General features: G+C 46.1%; 1 protein-coding gene across 1 annotated transcript; it reads right to left on the bottom strand.

The window, feature by feature from the left end:
- Positions 1 to 45: 45 nt before the first annotated feature.
- CPA2 (carboxypeptidase A2) lies at positions 46 to 26,367 on the bottom strand. The gene is made up of 11 exons (XM_036427053.2): positions 26,225 to 26,367; positions 23,939 to 24,020; positions 23,133 to 23,267; positions 21,490 to 21,585; positions 19,465 to 19,566; positions 17,294 to 17,392; positions 15,855 to 15,965; positions 14,618 to 14,708; positions 12,785 to 12,984; positions 10,652 to 10,736; positions 46 to 281 (listed from the first exon to the last, which is right to left on the bottom strand). Exons 1-11 carry the CDS (start codon positions 26,287 to 26,289, stop codon positions 94 to 96), a joined length of 1,254 nt encoding a protein of 417 aa, XP_036282946.1. The 5' UTR covers positions 26,290 to 26,367; the 3' UTR covers positions 46 to 93.
- Between the last annotated feature and the right edge of the window lie 1,214 nt (positions 26,368 to 27,581).

Genomic DNA, 27,581 nt, shown 5'->3' with positions numbered 1-27,581 from the left:
ATTCTTCTAAATCAGGATTCGACAAAGGAATAATCACTCGCCGACTTTGTTTCAAACTAGAGAGCTTTTAATGGCGTGTATTCCCGCAGAGCCCTAATAGGGATGGTCCCGCACATGCTCCATGATGGTCTTCAAGCCAAGCCAGGTCTCTTCGGCTGTGGGCAAGATCTGCTTGGCAGGCAGGAGGAAGCCGTAGCGGCCCGTGTCTCTCAGTTCAAAGGCAAATGAGTATTTGATGCCAGAGTCATAGGCCCAGTCAATGCTTCCTCCACTGGCTTGGTCTGAAGGGGAAATGAGAATAAGTCTGGTTATGCTATTCCCAACTGGCCTCTCACGGCTATGTAACGGCTAAGTTCCACGATTATTAAAAAAGATAAGTTAGGCCCCTATGTGCAAGGACCTTCAGAGCAGGGATAGCTTATGAAAAATTACAAAATTTGAAAAGCAAAAGGTGTTACGTCAATGGACATTATACTTGGCCTTCCTCTGGTGTTCTGAGGCGCCTCTGGCTTCACCCATCCATTTGGAACCCTGCCTGCTCTCCTAATTCGCCTCTGGGGAGGCCGCCCCCACTTCCTTCTTTAGAAAAGTGCTAGGTGTAAACATTTTTTTCTCTAGAGAGGGAGGAGGGATTACAAATACAAGAAACAATTTGGTCCCTTCCCTCAGGGGATTTTCAGCGAAGGGTGGAACAGGCCTTGTTCTGATATAAAATAACATGCCCACTGCCTGTGTGTGATGGTTCACCCAGCAGAGTCAAGTGCACCTGTGTGGTGTGTGGCCACAGACGAGACCGATGATGAAGGAAGGTGGCATTAGCCAACAAAGACTTGGGCAATCATGACTCAGAAGAGCTGAGTCATGATGGGCTCTGAGGCCTGGCCCAGGGAGGGCAAGAAGAGGTCATATGAAGGAGATGGCTAAGGCAGAGGTGGAAAAAGGCAGCTGGTCCCTAAGAACATGGCTTGGCAAAGGGGAAGACCAGGGAAGCTGTACCAAGAACAGGACTCATGGTTAAGATTGTGAATGAACACTGATCTCCTGTGACGAATGTCTTTGTCTTCACTCATAGCAGCTATGAGATCTGGTAAATAACAAATACCAAATGGTTTCTGACTTGAACTGAACCTTCCTGGGTACCAGAATTTCTAACTTATGCCTTCGGTGCAGCTACATGATACAATCCCACTAAGAAACCTGTAGTAAATGCAATGCTTGCTTCAGATTGAATCCTAATTCTGCAAAACATAAGTACATAAAGCATGTACTTAACTCACTGCGTCCAAATGCTTCATCCGTCATATGGGGATAAAAATATTACTTTTTTCCCAAAGCAATGACAATTAAATGGAATAATATAATGTTTATAATTCCAACACTTTTTGAGTGCTTCCTAAATGTGATTGGCACTATGCTAAATTGGTTCATTTAATCACCACTTGAGTCACAAAGTAGATTTTACAGATGGGAAAACTGAGGTTCAGCCGAGACCGGTTTGACTCAATGGCTAGAGCGTCGGCTTGAGGACTGAAGGGTCCCGGGTTCGATTCCGGTCAAGGGCATGTACCTTGGTTGCGGGCACATCCCCAGTAGGGGGTGTGCAAGAGGCAGCTGATCGATGACTCTCTCTCATCAATGTTTCTAACTCTCTATCTCTCTCCCTTCCTCTCTGTACAAAATCAATAAAATATATTAAAAAAAAAAAAAAGAAAACTGAGGTTCAGAGAGATTAAGTGAAGGAGCTGGGATAATGTATACAGAGTAGACATCCCATAAATGTTAGTTATTGTTATAACTATGATTACAAATAAATTATTAGGATCATATTTTAAAAGTTGGGCCACATTAAGGGTGAGGTATCCAGAGGACAGTAGTTCACCAGGAAACTAACTAAGAACATTTATACAGTGCCTTAGAATTAGTGAACACTTTTCATCTATATTCTATCTTTTGAGCCTCTCAACAATCCATTTTACAGATGAAGAATCCAAGGGAGGTCCTGGCCAGTATGTCACAGTGGTTAGAGTTGTTGGCCCATGAACCCAGGGGTCTCGGGTTCGATTCCCAGGCAAGGGCGTGCACATGGGTTGCAGGTTCTATCCCCAACCCCAGTCAGAGCTGGAGTGGGAGGCAGCCAATGGATGTCTCTCTCTCACATTGATTTTCTCTCTTTCTTTCTCTCCCCAACCCCCACTCTCCACCCTTCCTTTCTCTAAAATTCAATGGAGCCCTAGCCGGGTTTGGCTCAGTGGTTAGAACATCAGCCTGTGGACTGAAGGATCCTGGGTTCCATTCTGGTGAAGGGCACATGTCCAAGTTGTGGGCTCGATCCCCAGAAGCGGCTGTGCAGGAGGAAGCCAATCAATGATTCTCTCTCATCATTGATGTTCCTATCTCTCTCTCCCTTTCTTTCTGAAATCAATCAATAAAAAAAATCAATGAAACAAAATATCCTCAGGTGAGGATTAACACAAAAAATAAACAAACAAATAAATATGAAAACAAAATAAAACAAGGTAAGATGAGTGACCTTCCCAAGGTTACTTGGAGCTAAAACTCAAACCCAGGTCCTTGCCCCAAGGTCTGTGCTTTTCCCCGCTACTCCTTTCTGAGGAGCAGCTCCTCCGGGACCAAACACAGATGGCAGAGCAGCTCCTCAGAGCGCTTTCCAAATGAGCTGCCGCCTCACCCCCCATAGAAGCCCGCCGCCTCCTGGGCGGAGCGAAGCAGGTGCTCTCAGAGCTGCATACCAGCCTGGAGCAGGAAGCAACAAGGAGTTAATTGGGACTTAGAGGCAATGCTTGTCCAAACTGGAACGAAGCCAGGATCAAAGATAACAGAGGCAGCTCTGGGCATATGATGCAGCCAGAACTTGCCTGACCATTAATGGCCAGGTTCCAAAAAAAGAATTCAGACAGCAAACCCTCTGCTTGTCTGATATTTGCTTATTAAAAATGTCTTCAATATCTGTGATTATACTGAGAAAAGCATACTAAATCTCAGTCTCCCAATGTCTACCTGACTTGTAAACACCTCACCGTGGGGGGAGGGAAGCTAGATTCCTTGTATAATCGGGGGGCATATGATGCCATTCTGCCGACATTCCAAACTCCAGCCTCCACTCAGAAGCTGCCAACCAGAGAAAGCATGCATTCCTCAGCCTTAAGTGGCCATGATGCCTTCCTCCCTATGTCATCACTCGGAAGGCTCTCCTCCCTGGAAGTTCCCCCACCAGAGGAGAGGACAAGCCCACAGGGAAGTGGTTTAAAAGACCTGGGCATCCCAGCCAACGAGGCTCAGTGGTTGAACATTGACCTAAGAACCAGGAGGTCACAGTTTGACTCCCGGTCAGGGCACATGCCCAGGTTGCAGGCTCCATCCCCATTGTGGGGCATATAGCAGGCAGCCAATCCACGATTCTCTCTCATCATTGATGTTTCTATCTCTCCCTCTTCCTTCCTCTCTGAAATCAATAAGATTAAAAAAAAAAAAAAAAAAAAAAGGTCTGGGCAACTCTAAGCAGATCAATTTTCCAGAAAATAGCCTAAAACACATGTAATTTTTTTCATTCCATTTGATTTAGAAATCCTGCCTTGGGAGTCCATACCAAAGAGCTCTAAAAGAAAAAGGAGCCGAAACCGCTTTGGCTCAGTGGATAGTGCATCAGCCTGCGAAATGAAAGGTCCCAGGTTCGATTCCAGTCAAGGGCAAGTACCTTGGCTGCGGGCACATCCCCAGTAGGGGGTGTGTAGGAGGAGCTGGTCAATGTTTCTAACTCTCTATCCCTCTCCCTTTCTCTCTGTAAAAAATCAATAAAATATATTTTTTAAAAAGAAAAGAAGAGATAAAGGAGTTTGCACCAACATGTTCATAGCAGTGTTGCTTAGCAAAAAGCTGAAACAATCCAAATACCCAATAACTGGGATATAGCATTATCACGGAATAACAAATACCTAGTGTGGAAAAACATGAAATTGCACAAGAAATAATGTTATGTTAAAAGAAGCTGGACACAAAACAGAACACTGATACAGATTAAGACTTGTGGACCGAAAAGGGGTTCTAAGGAATATAATCTCACAGGGTGATCTGGTCGTAAATTCCTAGCTGGGCAAGTCATGGTGGACAGTCACATCCAGGCCTATAAAAGGCTTATCTGTGCCTCAAGTGGCCATGATGTCTATGTCCATTATATCTGTGCATCTAGGTTAACTGGCTTTTGAAATACCTCTTTCCAAATACCTCTCCTTCTAATGCGTGACCACCCTCGTGAGAGCTCATAATCCTAATTATCCTTTCATCTGATTCCACCTTGCTTTCTCTCGTCTTCATGCAATCTTCCTTACTTCCCTCTTTATGCATAAAAGAAACTGCAAACTGTTATTTGCTGAATCATTTTTCTCAGGCAGTTGAGATCGTTTTTGTTGTTGTTGTTGTTGTTGTAAGAGAAAGTTGATTTAGAAAATTACAGAGGTAGTAGATAGTAGATGTGCCCTTGTTGCTTAGGAGAGAGAAACGCAGAGGTAATGGGGGGGGGGGGGGGGGGGGGGGGGGAGGGGGAAGGAAAGGCGAAGGCGAGCTACTGAGAGGGAGAGGGCCCTCGGCTTGTTGAGATCTTGTTCCCAGGTGTATCCTCTGTTTGGCTCACATAAATGATTATAAAAATTCTCTACAGGTTTGGTAGTTCTCATATCTACAAACTAGATAAATATACATGTGCTCATTGACAAAATCATTAATGAAATTGAAACGAAATGAAAGTGTTGGTTATTGGATTATTTTTTATGAAGTTTTTAAATGCATCATAATAGAAAGAAGAAAAGAAAAATCATAATCTGGAAAAAGAGAACTTTCGCGATGTGAGGTATTACCGGAGCAGGAGTGTGTGTGTTTTCAGTAAGTATTCTAGATAAGAGGGGTAAACTAGTCCTCCGTGGCTCTCCAAGACTCCACGAGAGAGAATCCCACAGGCCCAAGATGGCCTCACTGGTGCTAAAAGCCCAGGATACCAACCCTAGATTTAACACCTGATCTAACTGCAGTTTCAGCCTGTCCCAGGAGCAGCATTTTATACAAATCAGTTTGGAATTTCCTGATCTACACTAGTAAGGGGATTTGCCTGGTAACATCCCCCTCTCCCCCCATTCCCACTGCCCCAAACGGCCTTCCTTTAAAGTAGGGGTGTCGAACTCAATCAGAGAAGGGGCCAAAATCTAAAATCCAGCCTAAATCGCGGGCCGAATGGTTTACTGAACAGTCATAAACTGTCATTGTGATGGAAACGCAGCGGAGTGCAGTGATGACAGTGCGGTGCGGGCCACATTGCAAGGCCTGGCGGGACAGATTTGGCCCGCGGGCCTTGTGTTTGACACATGTGCTTTAAAGGAAGGTGTCCTTGCCTGAAATAATCCACCCTTAACTTTTTAGTCCCACCTTCCTTCTTCCTATAAAAAACTTGCATCACCCAGCCGGTGTGGCTAGTGGTTAAACATAGAACTATGAACCAGGCAGTCACTGTTCGATTCCCGGTCAGGGCACACGCCCGGGATGCGGGCTTGATCCGCAGTTGGGGGCTTGCAGGAGGCAGCAGATCAATGATTCTCTCTCATCGTTGATGTTTCTACCTTTCTCTCCCTCTCCCTTCCTCTCTGAAACCAATAAAAATATACTGGGAAATAAAAAATCTTCCATCTTGTACAACCCCCACACTGCTCCTTTTAGTTGCTAGAAGAGGTGCTGCCGGATTCATGAATCACTTAATAAAGCCAATTAGAACTTAAAAATGTACTGGGTTGAATTTTATTTTTTAATGACTCCCATTAAGAAAACCATGACTCACAAGCATTCATTCCCTCAGATTCCTGCCACCACCCTCCTACAGATGTAGCTATCTTTGCCCCCAGCATGTCTGCAGACTCCCTCCTCTTGTTCAAGCTCGATCTGCCCACCTCTGCGTGTCTCCTCCTTGCCCTCCTCCTCACCCACGATGGCACAGTATTACATTGGCCAGTTCTGATCTCTCCTGTACCTTTCACAACTCTCTCTCTCTCTCTCCCCCTCTCTCTCTCTCTCTCTTTCCCCACAGTCTCTTGTCTCAAAAAGAAAAAGAAAAAGAAAAAGCAAGCCTTGGCAGGTTTTCTCAGTGGTTAGAGCACATGTGTCAAACACAAGGCCCGCGGGCCAAATCTGTCCCGCCAGGCCTTGCAATGTGGCCCACACCGCGCTGTCATCACTGCACTCCGCATTGTGTGTTTCCATCACAATGACAGTTTATGACTGTTCAGTAAACCATTCGGCCCGCGATTTAGGCTGGATTTTAGATTTTGGCCCCTTCTCTGATTGAGTTCGACACCCCTAGGTTAGAGCATCAATCCTTGGGCCGCGGGGTTGCGGGTTCAATTCTTGGTCAGGGGCATGTACCTTGGTTACAGGTTCTCCAGCAGCCCCTGTTTCCTTCTCCCCCTCCTTCCTCCCTTCCACTCTCTGGAAATCAAAGGGAAATAATCCTCTGACGAGGTTTTGTTTTTTGTTGTTGTTTTTTTAGAAAAGAAGAAATCCTTGATTCCTATATCTCTTTCCCTTCCCATCAGGTTCCTCTAAAGCAGAGGTGAGGAACAGCCGGTCCATAGGCTGTCTAAGGCCCTGGAAATCATCTGGTCAGGCTCTGCCAACGCAGTAGGGGTGCGTTCATTAAATGTTTGACCAAACAAAGCAGGCTAATGTTTTGCATGGTCCTCAAATGGTGTTAGAAACATCCAAACAGTCCTTGGCAGAAAGAAGGTTCCCCACCCCTGCCCTACAGCGTGGTCTGCGCACCAGCCTCACCTCTCCCCCACCCCTGTACTCCTCCAGCCACTCTCCCCACTCCTCTGGAACTACTCTGCTCAGAGTCACCAATAAGCCAGTGTAGGTGATCCCAAGACGTGCCTGTGTGGTATGCAGGCTGTTCTGAGCTAAAGGCAACCAGGACTCTGTAGGCTTGAGAGAAACTTCTGCCCTTTCCAAACTACCTAGAAGAATTTGAAGTAGGAGCCGTACCCATAGCTAAAGATTATCAGAAATCATCTTTTATTCTTATTATTCTGACCATATACATACACACACACACACACACACACACACACACCTTGTTTTCCCTTTCTATCACTGAACCTCTCATGTATGTGAAGTTCACATATATATGCATGTAATTAAAATTTTTTCTTGTTAATCTGTCTCATGTTTACTTACTTAGTACTTACTTACTTATTTATTTTTAAGCCTCACCTGAGGTTTTTATTGGTTTTTGAGAGAGAGAGAGGCGCACATCAAAGTGAGAGAGGAACATCCATCAGTCACTTCCCGTACACATCCCAACCAGGGATTGAACCGGCAACCTAGGTATGTGCCCTGCCCAGGAATCGAACCTGCCACCTTTTTGGTGCACAGGATGATGCTCCAACCACCTGACTCACCTAGCCAGTACTCACATCTATTAAACCAGCTGAAAGAACCTTGAGGATAGAGGAAGACGTCCTTCCTCCCCCACACTCATATTAAAAAGAGAGAACCACGCACCCAAAATGGTATCGCTTGTGCTAAAAGCCCAGGATACCAAACCTAGATTTTAATACCTAACTTAATTGCAGTTCAGCCACTCCCAGGAGTGGCATTTTAAACAAATCAGTTTGGAATTTCCTGATCCACACTGGTGAGTTAATCTGCCCTTTAAGACTCCCTCCCCCTTAGGGGAGGTGGCCTTGCCTGAAATAATCCACTCTTAACTTCTTGCCCCCACCACCACCCCGCTTTCTGCCTATAAAAACTTCCCATCTGTACAACCACCAGAGTGCCCTTCCAGATGCTAGATGGGATGCTGGCCAACTCATGAATCGCTTTAAAAAGCCAATTACATCTTCAAATTTGCTCAGTTGAATTTTGTTTTTTAACACTAGCGATGAAAATCCAATGGTAAATATTCTGTCCTTGTAATATTTGGCCTTTCCCGTGGCCTTTGTCATTGTTAAACACTGCCACCTGGCCCACAATTGCTCCCTGCCCGCTTCTGAAACAGAAGGTTGTCTGCTTCCTCTCTACCCAGCTCTGCGGCGTCTCGCTCCCTCACTGCTAACCTCTTCTGCCTATCGCCTCGCTCCCCAATTCCGCCCAAAGCTCTTCCCGCTCCAAATCACCCTGCTCTCCTGTACCAACCATCCTCTCTATGTCAACCAACCCTAAATCCCTGCAAAATCTCAGGGCCACGTAGCCCAATACCTTCAGGACAACCTCAATATTTCCAGAATTCAGCTCAGTATCTTTCCAAGCCCACCCCTGTTTCATCTTCCCGGATGCCTCCCTCAGCTAATGGCACCATTCAATGCTCTTTGGTGAGAAACTCTCAATATTCGATAAATGGCAAAACCCTACGGTTTTGACCTCCTAAATGTCTCTCTTCCATCCTCACTGCTCTGGTTGTGTGGTAGGCAGTTCGAGAGACATGAGCAAAGCAAGGTTGATGGGCCAGGTACGGAAGGCCATCAATGTGGAAAGCCCCAGGAGCTTAACAACAGACAATCAATTCTAGGGTGAGACCTCGCCCCCAGCGTGACTTTCCCTCCCCTTCCATATCGCTGGTCTGGCCACTGCGGGTCACTGGTCTGGCTCTTTGGACCCCCTGACCTCTCTGGAGACAACATCTAGGCCTCAGATAAGCAACAAAACCAGCCACAGCTGATGTCAGGGCCAGCTGCACTGAATAATGACCCCTGCCCTGCGCCTGCCAATTGATCAGCAGAGAGCACAACCCCAAAGAAACACACCAGGAAAACTGCTGCAGGTGCTATTGAGATCTTCCCCTGGGACCTCCCTAGTCTCCACCCTTAACCCTTAGGACTGAGGACCCAGAGGCTCGCCCTTCCTGGAGCACACCCAAGCCTCTCCCTTTCCCTGTCCCTGCCCCATCTCTTCTCCCTTTCTCCTCCCCGTCTGCCACAGGCACATTACCATTAGCTACCTCACTCCCAAGCTCCAGGCCCTTCCCTTACCTCCAAAACGTGCCTCCTAAGCCCATTTCTTCTAGGAATTACTGCTTCTACATGTTCTCTTACAGTCTGAGTCCAGGTTCTGAATTCCTTCCTAGCCAAAACCCAAGTACCTAGGTGACTAAACCCAGATCTGGTCTGACTCCACAGGTCAGACACCTAGTGCTCGTTCAGACCACAAAATAGTTGGGCCACCCACCATCTCTCCCTCAAACTCCTCCTTCTCTTCCTGTGGGGTGTTCCTGCTTCCAGTCCGTTATTACTTCATCCTCCACGCTGAAGCTAATGTGTTTTGCCTAAATTAAAACACAATGCCTCGACACTCACTGACCTGCTGAAAACTCTCCAGAGGCTTCCAGAATCCTGTAGACTCCTTGACATTGTACACAAAACCCTGAACTCCCAACTCCCAGTCTTACACTTTCATTCCAGCAGCCCCAAACCTTATAGTTCACAGAGCCCGCCATAAAGTTTCATCCTTCTGTGCCTTTGCGTGTGCTGTGAAGGAGCCAGAATGGCCCCCTCCTTTTCCCCTTCTCTAGCTCTTTGGTGATCAGCCTTCAAAACCTTGCCTTCCTGCCCAGCTGGTGTGGCTCAGTGGTTGAGCATCGGCCTAGGAACTAGGAAGTCACAGTTTGGTTCCCAAAGTACATGCCCAGGTTGCCGGCTCGATCAATACCAAGTGAGGGGTGTGCAGAAGGCAGCCAATCAATGATTCTCTCTCATCACTGATGTTTCTCTCTCTCTCCCCCCTCCCTTGGCTTTCTGTAATAAAAAAAATAAATAAATAAATAAAAATTAAAATAAAAACATATTTTTTAAAACCCTGCCTTCTTCCTTATGAAGCTTTTCCTTGTACTTCCACTGTCAAATCCCAACTTTCTAATACTTTTGCAGCATTTGTAGCCTTCTAGTTCACATACCATACTAAAGTTTACTGACTTTCTCTTTATCTTCCATAGTAAACAGTGAGTTCTCTATGGGTTCATTATGTCTCCAGTACTTGGCATAATGATTAGCACTTAGTAGGTGCTTAATAAAAGGGTGAACAGAGTGGGTGCTTATAAGAGGCCTTTGTTTCCAAAGGACCATGGGCATGGGAGCACTAGGGAACTCCTGGCCATTCAACCGTAAGGTCCTGAGTTTCTGGCTGTGTCCATAAGAAACTGGAGGGATGCCTGTGGGGGACCCAGAACCTACATGAGAGTGCACTGGGATTTCCTATAGCAACGCAGTTGTTTCTTGTTTTGATACCAATCCACTTTGGGAGAGGGGGTTTAGGAAGTCTGGCCAAGAAAGGTATAATTGATAAAAGTGATGACTTAGGACCAGGTCTCAATCAAGGCCCGTTTTCAGGCACAGATTCCAAAGGATGAGAGTGAGGTGTAAGGATTAGTGCAGGCAGAGCAGAGAGCACACAACTCCCTTATTTAGAAAGTTCTTTGTTCTAAGCATCACACAGTAAATATCTCACGGAGGAGATCTAGCTTGCAGAGGGAAACTGGATAAGGCTGGGCTTCATGCATGAAGGCGTACGAATTTCACATCAGGGCATTGAAAGGCTTTGGCCCCGAATCACGTGGTGCCTGCTATCTTGGCGGAGCATTTGTAAAAACACATTAGGTACTCACAGATGACTGAGCAGATGGGTCCCACTTTGTACTTGGTGCCGTGCAGAGATTTCAGAGACTGGGTAGCCTTTTGGGCCACTTCCTTCTACAGGGAGAGAAGCAAGGAAAGATGAATGGCTCACACTTGTCTCTTGGAAGAACAGATGCCCAACAGCAGAATGCAGCGTGGGTCGGCCGTGTTAACGGGACTCTCTGGTTAATGGAGGACTAAGTACCTTTTTGTTTCAACCATTTTTTATGAGAAGCAAGCACAGCTCACTTTTGTTGGCTTTTAAAATACAACCTGATCACTTCTCAAGTGTAGTGTCTGTTCCTAGCAGTTTAATAGCTGATACATCCTATATTTAAAAAAATACAAAATGAAGACCCTCATCCCGTTTATTTGGGCATACAGACGCTTACATTAATAATGACCAGGGTCATAACTTTGCCACAAACTCTTCCTGTTCAGGGCTGTGGATGGAAATAGGGTGTGAGTAAGGGGCCCACCAGAAGTGTGCGGACTCCAGGATATACCCACAAAGTTGATTTTTCCTCCCCCCTAGATCCTTACATTGGCTTATTTCCCCATGATTGACTCTTTTTTTCAAGAAGTAGAGCTCAGCAAAATATTTTCCATTATTTGAGGGTTCCAATTTTGACTGATTGAGGCTTTACTATCCTTGCTAGGGATAAATCTAAGGTCTTAAACGTGGGTCCAGGAAAACAACTGTACAATTACCAGATGGGGGAAATCTGGCTCGGCAGAATCCTCAGAGAGCTTGGGGGTTTCAGTTGTCAATAAGCCCAACATGAGTCCACCGAACGGTGCTAGCTACTGCCAATTAGCTGACCCTCGGCTGCATAAGCAGAAGCGCACAGTCTGGAGGAGGGCAGCTATGGTCACGCTCTGCTGTGCTGCTTAACCCACAGCATTCACTTCTGGGAGCTACTCTTGAAGAACACAGAAAAAAAAGCAAAGCATGTTTGGCAAATAGCATCCTGAATGGTATGGAAACTTGGGATCTTATTATGAGTGCTCGAAAGAACTGGGGGTCCCTAGCAGATATAAGGAAAACCCTAGGAAAAACAGCTTACTGGTCTTCAAGTAATTAATGGATTTGCCTCTCAAAGAGAAATAAAACTTGTTCCATGGAGCCAGATGATAAATCAGGGCTGACAGGTGAAAACCATAAGGAGGTAGGTGGTTTGGCTCTCTATTAGGAAGAATGCAAACAATCAAATACGCCCCAAAATGGAGCATGCTCCTTGAAGCCAAGAACCCACCCAATCACAGGATGAATAGCTATCTGGCAGAGATGGGAACACCAGGTTTGGATAATTTAAGGTGATCTAGATCTACTAAAAAAGTACCTTTAAGGTTGTTTTCAATCCTGACATTCTTTTTCCCCCAGTTCAACCCCGAAACCTGCCCTCCAGTGCTAAAACCCAACTGAGATGTAAGCTACACCCGCATTTGAATAATCTATTTCGTTTCTGCCAGGAGGTACTGACAAGAATCTATGTAGACATAAACCCACCAAAAGGTCACATCTTATCTCTAGTCTATGGGTTTCAAAATTCTAGCCTAAAAGCCAAGGTGGAAATATTTGCACATTCCCTTCGGCTGAGGATAGTTCTTGCTCGTTTGGAAGCAGCCCTCTGAGATGTCACCATCTGGTTTAAGGCTGCCACCCATTTACCTACTCCTCAAGCAGAAAAGATGGTGGAAGATATCAAGTTAGGGAAGTGGATGTTTGATGCCCACTATCATGCATATCACGGAAGCTGAAGGCACCCAGGAGGTACCAGGCAGGGAGTTGGAGGAGAGCACAGAGCATCTCTGATTCTAGGTCCAAGCGGTTATTTCCTAAGCAGCAGAAAGCACAGCCTGGGAGCCTGTGTTCAAATCAGGGTCCTGCACATCAAGATTCAGGCAATAATAATTCCATGAATTCCATTTCCAAAGGAATCTTAATTTAGGAGAGTCCACGTCCCGATCTTCCCATTGGTTGGACGTGTTATGTCTCATAGATCTTTATAACCTATCCCTCGGGCTCTCCCGTCTCAGTACCTAACTTTATGACTGCCACTTAACTTGTCCACACAATGGATTATCTGTGGTTGGGCTAAAAGGAAGTTCCCGAAACTCACCAGCTCATCAAAGTCGTCCATCTTGGTACATTTATACCCGTAGGGGAACATCAGCAGCTGGGAGTAGCTGTGGAGGGTGATGAAGGCCTTGACTTTGCCATGGCTCTTGATGAAGTCCACTATGGATTTCACCTCAACTTCAGAGTTGGCGCTGGGTCCGTGGTAGGAATCAGAGCAAGGACTGTTGCTGGCTCCAGGTCCTGATGTAAGAAACACGAGAGAGAGAGAGAGAGAGAGAGAGAGAGAGAGAGAGAGAGAGAGAGAGAGAGAGAGAGAGGGGGAGGGAGGGAGGGAGGGAGGGAGGGAGAGAGAGAGAGAGAGAGAGAGAGAGAAAGAGAGAGAGAGAGAGAGAGAGAGAGAGCACGCGCGCGCGCGCGAGCAGTGAGCTTAGCGGAGACACTGCACGAAGGCACTTTCCACGCACCACCACGTCCCTCCTCTGGAAACCGGAGCAAGCATGTTACTGTCAGGCAGCAAGTGACTCCGGACACAGCTCCCTTCTTTGAAATATGGCTCTATGTGACAAAGGGAGCTATCAAGTGAGATCGTCTCCTCTGTGGGAGTTGCGGGATGAAAAGCTAGATTTAACATTATAGATGGAATTCCTGCGTTGAGTAGGAGTTGAGCAATTCTGGGATCCCTTCCAATTCTTAGAGTCCAAGAGGAGAAGATTCTGTACATCCGTACTTCTAAAGTCACAAAGCCACGAACGCAAAGAACCTCTGACATCTTTTCTACAGCGAGGCAATCACAACTACATCTGACAACAAGGACTCCTTTGGCTTTGATTTTCTCAGCAACTAGAGGAACTCATGGCCACTGCAGAGGGTCCCCTGGGCCTGGCCAGGGCTATGCCTGCTAGAGAAACTCTGATGGGAGGGGTAGGGACGCCCTAGGTCTCTAAGTGATATGGACTAAGGTAAATATAGCCTGACACCTTTATTTTAGGATTCTTTTTATAAGAACAACATTATTTTGGATCTGATATTTTAATTTTTTCCCCTACACTAAAACACACACACACACACACACACACAATTGTAAAATCGATGAATGAATAAGTTGCCACTCATCCATGTCCTATCACAATCCCCTAATATGTTTTCTTTGGGTTCAATGAACCTCCCTAATGTATTTGTCTTACAAATATCCCATGATTGCCTTCTATGTTCCAGACACTGTGCTAGGTGTTAGGAAAACTGCAGCGAAAGAGACAGCTTCTCACCTCACTGTTATCCTACCTAATAAGGAAAAAAACAACAACAAATTTCCATTCTGTGATTTAACTCTAAGGCGCTTTAACTGGTGCCCGAGAGCACAAAGGAGCACCCAACCAGCCTGCCACCGAACTCCCAACAATTAGAGCTGCTAGTCAACAGAGCCAGCGCGGCAAGCCGGTATTCTCTCTCTTTTGAATCTATTCTGAAAAATCGGTTTCTGGTCTTATTTGGCCTGGGGTTTTCTTTCTCGAAGCATCCACGGGTGATGTAATGCGGCTTTCCGGATAGATCCTAACCCCCTCTAGTGGCCGGTCTGGGCTTCCGGAGCCTCCCGCCATCGCACAATGAGTCCCAGCCTGAGAGCTCAGAAGCTGAGCCGCCGGGCCCCAGCTTGTGGGAACGCCGAGATGTGAGACAAAATGCATTAAATGCAGCTCGGAGCGCTGTGACAGCGCGGCGGCGAGCCTGGGAAGGGAATTTAGTTAAGTGTTTTGCAAATTGGTTTTTAAATGGCTTGCATCCTGAATGGGCTTAGCGGGCGGACGGTCCTGCAGAGCCTTGCAAAGCAGCTCGCAGGCCAGACGCAGCCTGACCATTCATTCCCCGAGCTCACCTCCAAAACCTGCGTCCCAGTTCCGGTTAGGATCCACCCCGACACAGCGGCTTCCAGACACTGTGGACCGGGTCTTCCGCCACATACGGTTCTAAATTAAAATCCAAGCAAAAGAGAAAAAGGAAGGGGAGGGAGTGTACGTTATGGTCATTCAGCCTGATGAGACGGCCTTCTCTTTAGAATTCTCCTCTCCCTCCATCCCGCCAGAAGGCCCCTGTGACCCTGCCCGCATCCCCCTGCACACGGAGGTGCGGAGCGGGGCTCCCCGTCAGCTCCGCACAGAGGAGCAGACAGCCCCCACCCCTCCAGTGAATGCCACCGCCTGCCAGAACCTGCTCCTCGGAACAGCAGTTCTATTAAGTGTGAACAACAAAAACAAACAAACAGACAAAAAGTGGGGAGAAAGCAAGGGTTCCATGGCAGAATCGTCTGGGAAAATACAGAACTAAATTGGCTGATTTACTTTAGAACTTCTAAGGTTTTTGAATGCTTTAATTTATTTTTTTTTATGAAACTCTTAAGAAAGGGATAGAGTGGGCGATAGTTCCCAAACTTCTCCATGGAACTTTTATTCATTTTTTAGGGCATCTCCTAAGATGAGTACTATTATTTGTACGCGTTCCTTTTGAAGCCGCCTTGAAAAATGCGATCCTAGTCAGATCTCTCCAGAAATAAATTTGAAGCTCTCAGTCATTTTTGAACATACATGGGGTCACGGTTGCCACAATGGAGGTTTGTAATGAGATTTTTAAAGGGGGGCAGGAAAAAAAAAAAAAAAGAACGGCATAACTCCTTTCAGTAATACTCCAGAGATTTCTTCTACAGGTTTTTAAGTAAAAATGTTAGATGTATTGTGCTGCCTACCTAAATCCTACCACAAATCTAATTGTCAGCAGGTAACATCCGCCTCCACTTTTCTATCAATCCTGCCACAAAAACAGGGAGATAATTGGAACAAATCTCCTAGGTGACTCACAGCGAACAATGAGCTCTAATAGCCCAGCCTAACAGCTGAAATGAGGCGCTGGCGGAGGCAATATGTGAAGCCACCGTGTGCTGTAATAAGAAGTGATTATAAATTCCACCGCTCGCTTCAATTCAGGGCCACCACGGGGAGATTAGGCATTCTGTTTACAGTGAGTCAAGGACGAGAAGATTACTTTTATTTTGTTTTCAAAGTCCCTGCGCTGCTCCTTAGACTCCTGTTTTGAGAAGAGGAAAAGCCCAAGAAGCTTACTTTGGTCTGAGAGAACACGTATCCGTCGGGGTTGGTGACCGGCAGCAGGAAGATATCCATTGTGTCCAAAATGGAAGTGATGGCGGGGTCATTTCCATAATCAGAGGCAATCTGAGCAGAGGCAACAACGTATATGTCAAGCTCACCCTTCTCTTTTTCCACCGGGGAATTCAGGGTAGAATATTAAGGCGATGTGTTCCCACCCCCCCACCCCGCACACAAGAACTAGCTATCACTGCTGGTCAATGAAAGGTCTCAAAGGACTTCATCCAATTTCCTGCAGTGTTAATGTATTTCATATGCCAGCGCCTACACTCTTATTTCTGGCCAGAAGTATTTACTTATATTAAATTAAAAAATCAGATATTACTTATCTATTTTTCTCTAAAAAGCAGTAGAATCCTTCCTATTCATTCTGGGGAGGCATTTTGCAACGGTAGGCAATGGTGTGTATGTGGCTTATAGGGAAGTATGAGGCAAAGAGATATTTGCAAGTTTACCTTCATCGCCACACAGGGTAGCCCTCAACCAACATCAGCTAACTTAAATATGCAGGGACTTTTCTAAAAACACAGCCCGTTAAATTCCATTTGGGGAATTAAATTTCTTACTTGCAATCAATTGCAGTAGAGTTGAAGTTTCTGCTGGATTAAAATTTACTCATTTCCTGTGCTCAGCCATCCTAGAGCATTATTATTCAACTGTTAAATATCCATTTCATAATACCCTAAAGGTAACCGCATTTTAATTGAAGGGAAAAATGTATCAGTCAGTATGCACGTGGTTGCACATGCTTGAATGATCTGATGTGGATTGATTTCCTTTGCTCATGAATTAACATTCTGATTTATAGTGTGTCACTTTTGAATTACTTAAGAAATACCAGACGAGGTCACACCCAGCCTGGTGTCCTGACTCTTAATTCCAACCAGCATGTGGAAGGAGCGGTATTGCTAACACGCTGGCTTCGAAATCAGATCTGGAAATGTTTCAGAGCCACCAACCGCCCTTCGCGGGCTCCGCTTTGGACCTGTAGGTCCAAGCGAACTTTTCTAGCCCCTGTTTGTATCTGCCACCTGGGCCCCCTCCGTGGTTTTTGAGATTTCAAGCATATCATGCCTCAGCCTTGAAAATTCAAGGCAGCAAAAGCAATTTTTCTCTTGTCTGTTCTTAAACTGAAATCTGACTCCCTATGGTCCTTCTTTTCTACCCCTGCCATCTCTTCTAGCCCTCTCTTCTTCCAGCAGGCACCCAGAGGCACAGCAGGGGAAGAGGGCCAGGGTGCGAGCTGGGTTGGATGGATCTGACTCCTGCCTGTGTGGCAAGAGAAGCAGCTGAGCTGGGCGCTCCAGCCATTAGGACCACAGGGGTTGTTGTGGGCTTACGTGGGTCCTGGTCCCAGAAAAACAAAACAAGGTTAGAATGTTAGGCAAAATCACCTTATTTGCTGTCCACAGAGCAGTAGCTTGTGTGACCCACTCTCGAGCATGGATCCCGGCGTCCAGCCAGATGGCGGGCTTGTCTCCTCCGGTGCTGAACTGCAAGAGAAGCGGGGAAATGTGAGCGCTGCAGCCCCAGGCCCCCTCGCTTCTACCCCAGCCTTGTCTGCCCCTCTTCCTGTACTTGATGTGATTGAGAGAGAGAAGGAGGTGTAGACAGTGATGCATCAATTAACTCTTCTCACTTAATATTTTTTTTGTCCCCTTTTAATATAAGCTAAGTGCAGACTAAGAGCAGAGACCTTTTTTTTTTCATGTTTGTAAAAAATCATTGCAGATAAGGTGATGACATGAAAACGTTCATTGTATGTTGCAAATTAAAAATAAATAAAAAAACAGGTTACAAAATAGTGTGGTGCCATTTTTATTTTCTAAAAAGGCTAGTTCGTGTGTATGTGTGTATGGATACACATAATAACATATGAGATTAAGGGAGAGGGAGAGAAAAATAGAAGGATATGCAACAATAGCTATCACTCCATACTTGTGGAATTAGGAATATGGGGATGTTTTTCTCGCCTACTCCCACCCCTATTTTTGTTTGTTTTGTTCCTCTTCCAATTTCACGCAATGATGGTATCATTTGTGTAATAAAAAATGTTCATGATAACCTTTTGAGTCCCTCCTAAAAACAGGATGGCAGGCTTCGAGGTGCTTCCCAGAGTTTAAATTTTATGGTTCTAAGTGGCTTCGTTTTGTTTGGAGCAGCGGTTTTGCCAACTGGATCAGTTAAATGGGGAGGAAAACGTTATTTTTTGCACCATCCATTTCTATGTCTGCGCGGCACTCTAAACATAGCCGATAAGGTAAATGAGAAATGCAAATCCTCGCTAAAAATTATATTTCACGGGTTTGGGGAGTTTTCGTTCAAAGTGTTCCCTGCCTATTCCTCCCAAGAGCTCGAATGTAAAAAGCAGGGTACTTTAAACACACACACACACACACACACACTCTCTCTCTCAACCACGAAACCACCCAGGAGAAGGGCCGCCAGGAAAAGCCGGCGGTGGGGGTGGCGGGGTGGATGGGATGGGGAGCGGGAGGAGGGGGCTGCGGTTTCCGGGCCCAGCTGCAGGAGCAGCAGGCAGGAGGAGATCTTTGAAAAGAAGGCAGTGAATATTAGCCAATGTGCCCTCGTCCAGTGTCAATACAGCGGGCAAACCGCTCCTCTCGGGCCTGCTTTGAGAAAAACATTCTGGTGAAATCCATCTGTCCCGAGTCCGTTGGTTCTCAGCCATCACGTTTCCAAATTTAGCAGGGAGTTGTGACATTCTTTTTTTTTTTTTCCTTAACAAACGCTTTCTAGGAAATCTGGGGAAATAATTTTCACTCTTTTTTAGGGCGAGGTGAAAAAAAAAAAACTTGAAATTTCAGCACGAAGTCTATTAGAGGTTTCAGGTTGGAATGCTTTAAAAAAAAAATGCCTGTTTCTGGGCGTTTGCCTTTGCGATTTAGTTTTTCCTGCCATCCTTTTCGCGCCCAGCGGGGCCTCCTTTTTTTGTTTGTTTTTTTAAATGCGGGAACTCTTCCCTTTTTCAATGAGGCTCGGGCTTAGGCGCCTTTTCCTTTCTTTTTTTTTTTTTTTTTAATCTCTCGGCTTTAGAAAAAGAGAGAGAGAAAGAAAAAAGGGGCGGGAGAGAGAAACACGGCACAGAGCTCCTAGCTCGATTAAATGCAGACAGACTATCTCACCTATTCTCCCCACCCCGGGTTCTGCACCTCCCCCCTCCTCCTCCCCAGACTGCGGGCCCCGAACCGCCGCCCCCGCCTCCCCGGACTCCGGGCCCGCACCGCCGCCCCCTCCCGCGGTTGCTATTGGCGCCCGGGCCTCGGCTCCCCGCAAGAGAATGCATAGGAGGAGAGCATTAATCCCCCCGCAGCCCTGCGTCAGTGCGCGTGGGCGAGAGACAGAGAAGGAGAAAGGGGGGCAGGCGGAGGCGGGAACCGGGAGGTGGATGCTCAAAACCGGCGGGGACCGGTTGGCCGGCAGGCGGGGGCGGAGGAAGGCGGAAGGCTCCCGTGCAGCGCGGAGCAGCGGGTTCGAGCCCGGCGAGGACACACACCCCACCCCACCCCACCCCCGCGCCCCTGCTGCCGCATCATCTGTGTACCTTGAGCACGTTCATGGGCCGCTTTTCGAAAGAATGGCCAATAGTCACTTTGCTCACTAGTCCCGGGTGCTCAGCCACGATGTTATCCATCGCTTGGGAAATCTGAAAGGTTTAAGATAAATACATAGGCGTTCGTGAGTGATAGGATGCACCTATGGGCTGCTTTTTCTCTCTGCCCATTTCCCCCCCCCACCCCACCCCCCAGGACAGGGCAGCGGGCAGATGCCGCAGGATGGGGGCGTTTGCATCCGAGCTGAGAGGGCGGCACTGGGCCTCTGCAAAGCTGGGCGTCTGCAAGGATGGGGCGCTGGGCCTCTGCAGGCCTGAGGCCGGGGAGCCATTTTGCGGCTGCGGCTCCGGCTTTTTTTTTTTTTTTTTTTTTTCCTTCTGTTTTGTGTTTTAAAACAAAATGGCCCTTTCCAGGCTGGCCTCGCCCGGCCCTGGAGGGCAGCTTCCCCAGGCGGAAAGCTGCTGCTCTCCTCCCCCTCTTACCCGCGGAGGAACACAAATGGGTAGTGGCACCAAAAAAAAAAAAAAAAAGGAAAAGATGGGTTTAGAGAGGCGAGGCGAGCATTGCAAAACGCAGCGGGGCTCGGTCAGGCCGCAGATGGCTGGTCGCCGGCCCCCTCGCCTGCCCTCGCAGGGCTGATGGGGAGTCCGTGCCGCTGGGGCGCCGAGCGGCGTCCGGAGAAGGAGCAGCGGGGAGGCGGCTCCTCCGGCGGCCAGGCCCGGCTGTGGGAGGCCCGCGAAGGAGAGGGCATTCCTGCTCCCCCGCACTGCCTCGATCCATAAGCCCTCATCTGCAATCCTTAGGGGCCACGCGCATTTGCAAATGAAGGGGTTTTGGTGGTGGCGGGGAGAGATGTGGGAAGGTAGGAAGCCTGCGTTGTATATTGTACACGCGGCATCGCCCCGTTTTCAAATGCCTTGGTATTTCTGGCAGGGACACAAGTGAGTGGCAAGTCAGTTGAGGTCAGATGTTGCCCCCAAATGAGTTTAGGTCACGTGTTGCCACTAATTAGGGGGGGGGGACTTTGTTTTCAGAGATCATTGCAATCTCCAATTCCTGATTTGGGGAGTCAGTACCTACAAGATACCTCCTCTCTGGCTCTTGCTCACCCCCCGCCCCCACCTCTCCGTTTAAGCACACACACACACACACACACACACACACACACACCCATCTCCCCATCCCCTCCCCTCCATCCCTCACCCCAAAATCAGTCAGTACAAATTGACCCCTGCGGGCCGAGAAAAGTTCTGTGGCAGAGACAAGGCAACTGTCCAGGTGGCCGGGGGTCAGTGTGTGGCTAGGGGAGGGGGAGAGGGAGGGAGAGGAAGGAAGTGCGCTTCACTCCCGCAAACTCTGGAAAGAAGCAGAGTCTGCTCCTGTGAGGTAGGGAGCTGTGTGCAGCTCGGGGGACCCTGCCTCGGCTGGAAGTCAGAGGTGTCACGGTGTCCCCTGATTCTATCATCCGTGACAGCGTGAAGCACAGCTCTCAAATGGCTTTGGAAGCAGCGCGGGCTGGAAATCAGCAAGGGGCCCCGAGCAGAGCGCAAGAGCGTGGCAGGCGGTCTGTCTGCTCACTTAAGATCCTTCCAAAATAACGGGACGGCGGCCGGGATGGGCAGGTGGGCTTCGGGTTCCGGCTTAAGGCAGGGATACTTAATACTTGGCTGGGACATTCTAGGGCACATGTGTCAAACACAAGGCCCGCAGGCCAAATCCGTCCCGCCAGGCCTTGCAATGTGGCCCGCACCGCACTGTCATCACTGCACTCCGCTGCGTTTCCATCACAATGACAGTTTATGACTGTTCAGTAAACGATTCGGCCCGCGATTTAGGCTGGATTTTAGATTTTGGCCCCTTCTCTGATTGAGTTCGACACCCCTATTCTAGGGGAACTTGGGAACGTTAGGAAATAGGATAATAATTTCCATTCCATCAGCCAAGTGGACGTATTGATTTTGTTATCTGAGGGAAGAACGGCCCACTTCTCAGATGCTCATTTTGAAAACACCTACCTCTTCGAAGGTGTGATAAGCTTCGAAGTTGAAGTTACCGTTCCGTTCTCTTCTCTGATTAAACAGCATTTCTTCGTTCTCTTCGTCCAACAGAACCTAAGGCAAAGCAGTTTTACAAACTATGCTTACTTCATAGCAATGCGTTTGCACCTACAATTGTGAAGGAAATGGAAACACTCAAGCCCCCGGTCCCAAGCATGGCTTTCCCTGGCCTACAGGCTGCCTTATTCCGGTAGCACCCTGAAAGTGGATGTGGCATGAATGGGGGGGCTTCTGGCCAGCCAGAAGCTGCAAATACAGAATGACAGGCAGTCCTGTGGTTGTCTTGTAGTTCATCCTACCTGTCTGGGAGCCCAGGGTGTATAGCTGTACCTATGAACAAAACCAACTCCATCTCTGTGTCCCGGATTTCATTTCATTTCTGAAGTCTCATGCTGTGACCTTTGACCCAACGTCACAGCCCTCAGCAAGCATATCAAAGCTTTCTCATTTAAAATATAGCCATGATTTTTTTTTTGTTTGTTTGAAACATCTGAATGGCATGACAACCGAGATAAATATCAAACTGGCAACAGTATTGAATATAAGCAATTATCTATCACAGCTATTCCAACCTTTTTCACATTCTGGCACCCAGAAACTAATTACTAAAATGCTGCGACACACCAAAGAATGTATTTCTTGCCGACCTGACTGAAATAGGCATCATTTTGATTCACTGACACTAGATGGCTATTGTGTTGGCTGTTGTTCGTTGTGTTGTTTAACAATCTAAGGGGAAAAGGTGAGTGCCCCTGACTAAATACACAGGTAGTGCATGTTTTAAAAGGTCCTGCTGCACATTGGTTGAAAATCGCTGACCTACCACCAACCACTAGGAGATAAGGCTCCTGGAGCAACTACATTCTTTGTCCCTTTGCCCTGTCAATCATTAGTACCCTAATTATACTATTAAAAAGTACACACACATAAAGTACAGTCACAAAGGCCTGGTAGCAAAGAATAATTAGTACAAAACTGCTAGGCCATCTGTGTGTCTGCTCCGGCCCAATCTTCCCAAAAGTAAGTTACCCTATAAGTTCTGTGATAGTCTGTGGAGTTTACCGCTTCGTCTTTGGTTCACAGGGCCTAACCTCCAGTTAAAAACTAGATGGAAGGAAAAGAAAAAAATAAAGTAAAAACTGGCCCAGGTGGATTGGCTCAGTGGTTGAGCATCGACCTTTGAACCAAGAGTGCACAGTGTGGGGCGGGCAGGAGGCAGCCACTCGATGATTCTCTCTCATTGATGTTTCTCTCTCTTTCTCCCTTTCCTTGCCTCTCTGAAATCAATAAAATATATATTTTTAAAAACTAGATGAATAACATCTTACTTTCCCCTACTTTGACCAAAATCCATCAGTTTGCCTTTTGTATTTCATGCCAGAAACTCTCTTGCCCTTTCCCTTCAGTTTCTGATTATCATATCCCATTTGTGTCAAATGTAGAAGAGAGAGTGACAATGCCCGTCTACCCACTGTGCAGGCGGGGCCCAGACTGCAGGAAGGCACCCCCGTGGGTAGAGGATACCCACAGATAAAGGAGGATGGTCCTTCAGTTCCAGTGGATCAGCGAGCCTCTGGAAGGATGGTCTCTGGGATAATTACCTGAACGTCGTCAATCATGATGGAATAAGCAATGTCCTGGGACTCCAAGAAGATTTTGACGGCCTGGACACTGACAAAGGGAACCCGGACATGGGCTGTCTCTCCTGGTATGGTGGGTGCTTTCCAGAAATCAAGCTGAAAGGGATAAAAGACCAAGGCGGTGAGTGGGTAATTACAGGGGAAAGGACAGCTCAGCACTGATGGATTTCAAGAAATCAATTCATATCTACTTTATCTCAAGCCCACAAGACTAAAATCATTGTATAATCACTATGATACTGCAAGAAGGGTTTTTACAGAGCCAAGCATCAGCATATGAGATATAATTTCCTCCCCTTCCTATGGTTAGATATTAAAATGGGCAGAAGGAACAGATTATTTAAAACTATGGCAGTTTTTTGTTTTTTTTTTAACAGTTGACATTTAAGTGATCTAATTCATTTTATAACAGGATGTTAATCCTATACATCATTTTAGGAGGTAAATAGTGCGTTAAAGGTTTTCCAAATTTTTCAAAGTAACTGAAATCTCTCTTTTCATTCTTACCATAAACCTGTGAGATAGAAGAATGGTTTACTTGTTCTCATTATGCTGAATGGGAAAATGAGACACAGGAAACATGGGTGACTTGCCCAATGTCACATAGCTGGGACAAGAGCCCTGGTTTTCTGCATCCCAGCTTCGTGAGTTGGCATTCCACACACTGTCAGAGTAGGGTAGATGCAGTCCAAAGTAAAAGATCCCAACCCTCGTGTCTCCCTGGGGAGTAGTCTCTAAGAATCAGAAGTCCCCTCTAGGACAGATACCTGAAGGTGTTCTTCAGCCTCCAGTTCCGCCAGATTTTTTATTTGCTCTTCATTCCTTGGAATGATCTCAAGAACTTGATCTCTAAAGAATATTAACCACAAACATGACCTTAAAAGCAAAACCTGGACACTGTTTCCTGTTGCTTTCTGCTCTTATGAGTCGCCACATGCCAGGAGGTTAATGCAGCGGTTAATAATCTTTTTGACAATCAAACTGATACACAGTATATTGACCCACATCCCCAGAACGAGCAGCTGAGAGAATGACTTTACTTCCCCCAAGGGTATGTTACCTAAATAATAATTAAGAGGTTCACCTACTCCTAGCAGGAAGCTTGACATTAAAGTTACCTTTCTTGTAGCTAACGATTATTCTCAAATAGCATCTGCTGAGCATAAAGAATTAGCTTTTAAAACTTGTCTCTTCCTGTTTTTCAGATACAAATGGTGGGGGGGGGGGGGGAGTAAAATAATTACTTTGGTGCTTGTAAGAGGGATTGAATTCACATTTGGGTAGACCTAGTATGGTTGGTTGGTTGGTTGGTTTGTTTGTTTGCTATGGTTCATTGAAATGTATCCGAGTTATTTCTCCAAGCACCATTTATGTGGCCCAAACTTGAGATATGGCTAGGGTCAACTGGGACTCAGGAAAGTCCTGGTGGGCCTCTCTCTCCACACAAACACATATATACATAATGGCAAACAAAGGATATCAAGGACAATTTGGCAGGAAGAAGTTGAAAAACAAGCAAACACATATCTTTAGAAAAAAAAATTGAGAGTAGAGCTGGATTTTTGTCACCATGGTGACAGATGTTTCTCCTCAAACCCTTTCTCCAAGTAGGTCACTTCCTGTGTCACTACCCTGCTCATGTGAACATTGGGAAGGGATTGGTACAAAGAGCATACACAGGGATAAGAACTGAAGTCTTCTGAAACCAAGCACCATGCAATTTCCAATGAGCTCGAGTAGAATATACTGTATGTGATAGAATGAGATCTCCAAGGCGCTCCTGCCTTCAAGTATCCACCTGCCACCGATGGTCTGAAAATGCTTTCATTTGAGTCTCATTCCTTTTGATTAATACAGAGATTCCCAGGAGTCCTGCTTTACAATGGAAAGGCACTGGGAAAAGTACAACATTAAGCTAATATTTCCTGGTGTGCGTGCTAAAGAATAGTAGCCATTTGAGTTACTCAGCATTAAAAAATAAAGAAAGAAAAAAGTGAAGCGGAGTTTCATGATAAAAAATATTGGGTGGTGCCGCAGCCTCGATCCCCTCTCATAGATTTACAGCGCATGCTATAGTAGTAAAAGAACCTAGAAACCCTCTCATTCCAAAGTTTATTTGGCCACCCACTTTTGAGAGCCAAATTTATTTGACCACTTCATTAGTTCCCTGGAATACTCTTCAAGAAATGCTGCCTAGCTCTTGCTGTTTTTGGCTCAGCGGTTAGTTAGGGCATTGGCCTGCAGACTGAAGAGTCATGGATTCGATTCCCATCAAGGACAATACCTGGCCCTTATTAGGGCACACTGAGGAGGCAACAAATAGATGTGTCTCTTTCACACCGATGTTTCTCTCTCTCTCTCTCTCCCCACTCCCTCCCTGACACTCTCTCTAAAAAAAGTTCAATGGAAAAATATCCTCTGGTTGAGGATTAACAAAAATAACAACAATAACAAAAGGAAATGCTGCCTAAAGCCCTTCATAGAATCTTGGAACCAAAGTATTTTGGAGCAAAGATGAATCTTACAAAGCCGTGAGAGTTGGATTTGGATTGGTCTTCCCACTTTATGAGGTCCCACTGCCTGAGATCTGCAGATGGGAAGACAAGGGTTGACATGGAGGATGAAACCGAGGACGGTGGGGAGAAGGAGGTGGGAGAATAACCTGTCACTTTCTGAGACAGCACTGAGATAAATGGCCAAACAGCTTTCTTTCAGTCATGTCTATCACTCCTACATCCTGATCAACAGAGGGGAAATGAGTAAGGACGGACAGAAATAGGTTATATGTATTCAGTTTTCAGTTTTGTTTTGTTTTTTGTCATTCCTCCCTCTCTCTCTCTCTCTCTCTCTCTCTCTCTCTCTCTCTCTCTCTCTCTTTCTCTCTCTCTCTCTCTCTCTCTCTCATTTCTATTAATCCCACTATCTCCTCTCCAAACTAAGAGAAGGCTCTGAAAATGCTGAATACTTACATCCATGATTCTGCCACAATCCAGTGAGAGCCTCTGTGCATCAAGTAAGCAAAATTCAAACCATTATCAGAAAGCATAACTTACCCCACAAATGTTTCTCGGCAGTAGATGTGCCCCAAAAGGGCACCGAAAAACAGGATCAACCTCATTGTCAAGGGCTTTCCCGGAGTCTAGAACTCAGTGTCCTTCCTGAAGTTATTTATAGGGACTGTGCCTGAGGCTGACCTGTCAGCAGCCTCAGAACCCCAGTGAAGTCCCACCTGGTAAAATTCTCACCTGCACGTCAAATTCTCAAGGTTTGTAGACACCCACCTGTTTGATATCTGCCATTGGTACATTTTCCCATTCCTACGATGAGATAACAAACTTTAATGGAAAGAGCAAACCAAGGGCAAATTACGTATTTATGATTTAGAACATAAAGTGCCACTAACTCTACGCGGCGATAGAAGCCAGATTAATAGAGTGGTAAAAGTCCATGCTGGGTCTCTGACAAAAATAAAGGACACACATTTATAGTGATTATTTGGGCATCCTGTCTATCACATTCCATTAGTTTGCTCATTTGTTTATTTTTATAATGTTTACCCTCAAACACTGCAATCACTGAGTCCACATCTGTGGACTCTCCCTGTAGATGTGGCCCTGTCTAGCTCTCACTCTGTATTAAAACAAAACAGAAGGCCTTTTAATAGTCAATTCTGAACTGTCTCTAAAGTCATCCATCTGCATTTGTACCAAATTGATGTCTTTGTTTCTATACCATTTCCCAAAAACGAAAATGTCTTTCTGATGATGACAATGAAATTGCTTGTAATAGAAAGTTTATATAAAACGGAAGTGTTTTTGCGTGATCACCAATAATTTCTCCACCCAAAGAAAATCACTTGGTTTACATCTTTCCAAATTTCTGTGTTTTAGAGCCTTTCCTTAAACAAAAATTATATCGTATCATAGATTTTTATTTTTAAACAAAGATTAAAAAAAAAAAGCAAAGGTGATATTTTCTTGTCTATGACATAGCTACTTTTAGGAATCATACTTTACTGCATTTTAGTAATTCCCTCACATTATAGTCAGCCTAGCAAGAATCAACCCTACACAGACACAGGGAAACTTTCGTCTGTCCTCGGTGTGTCAAATTTTCCATTTGCATGCACGTTAAATCCCGGGGTCAGAATTCTCAAGTACCTACTTGAAAAGGAAAGGATATTTCTGGTTTAAGAAACTCCTGAATAAAACTTAGGGGTGCGGGCTTTAGTCTCTTAGGTGCCTGGAGAAAATAGAAACAGAGAGGCTGAGGCCATAATTTAGCCTCATATCCCAGCACTTCTCAAGTAAATAGTAGTCCCATGAATCGAAGTGAGTGTGGTTGGGAAACCAGTAAACGCTTCTTAGAAAAGGCGGGGTTTGAACTAAGTCTTAGAATGGGTAGGACTTG

Source organism: Pipistrellus kuhlii, unplaced genomic scaffold (assembly GCF_014108245.1).
Source record: "Pipistrellus kuhlii isolate mPipKuh1 unplaced genomic scaffold, mPipKuh1.p scaffold_m20_p_10, whole genome shotgun sequence".
Taxonomy (NCBI): domain Eukaryota; kingdom Metazoa; phylum Chordata; class Mammalia; order Chiroptera; family Vespertilionidae; genus Pipistrellus; species Pipistrellus kuhlii.
Note: the sequence above shows the minus strand (reverse complement) of the source record. Positions and strands in the feature narration are given on the sequence as shown.

What these genes read in the sequence shown, in the direction of transcription:
- CPA2 (XM_036427053.2), bottom strand. Translation starts at nt 26,289, where the DNA reads ATGAGGTTGATCCTGTTTTTCGGTGCCCTTTTGGGGCACATCTACTGC. An exon ending in CTCTGTGGACAGCAAATAAG is followed by an intron (nt 15,966 to 17,293) that starts GTGATTTTGCCT and finishes GCCTCTGCTCAG; the next exon opens with ATTGCCTCTGATTATGGAAA. An exon ending in TGGACGACTTTGATGAGCTG is followed by an intron (nt 10,737 to 12,784) that starts GTGAGTTTCGGG and finishes CTCTCCCTGTAG; the next exon opens with AAGGAAGTGGCCCAAAAGGC.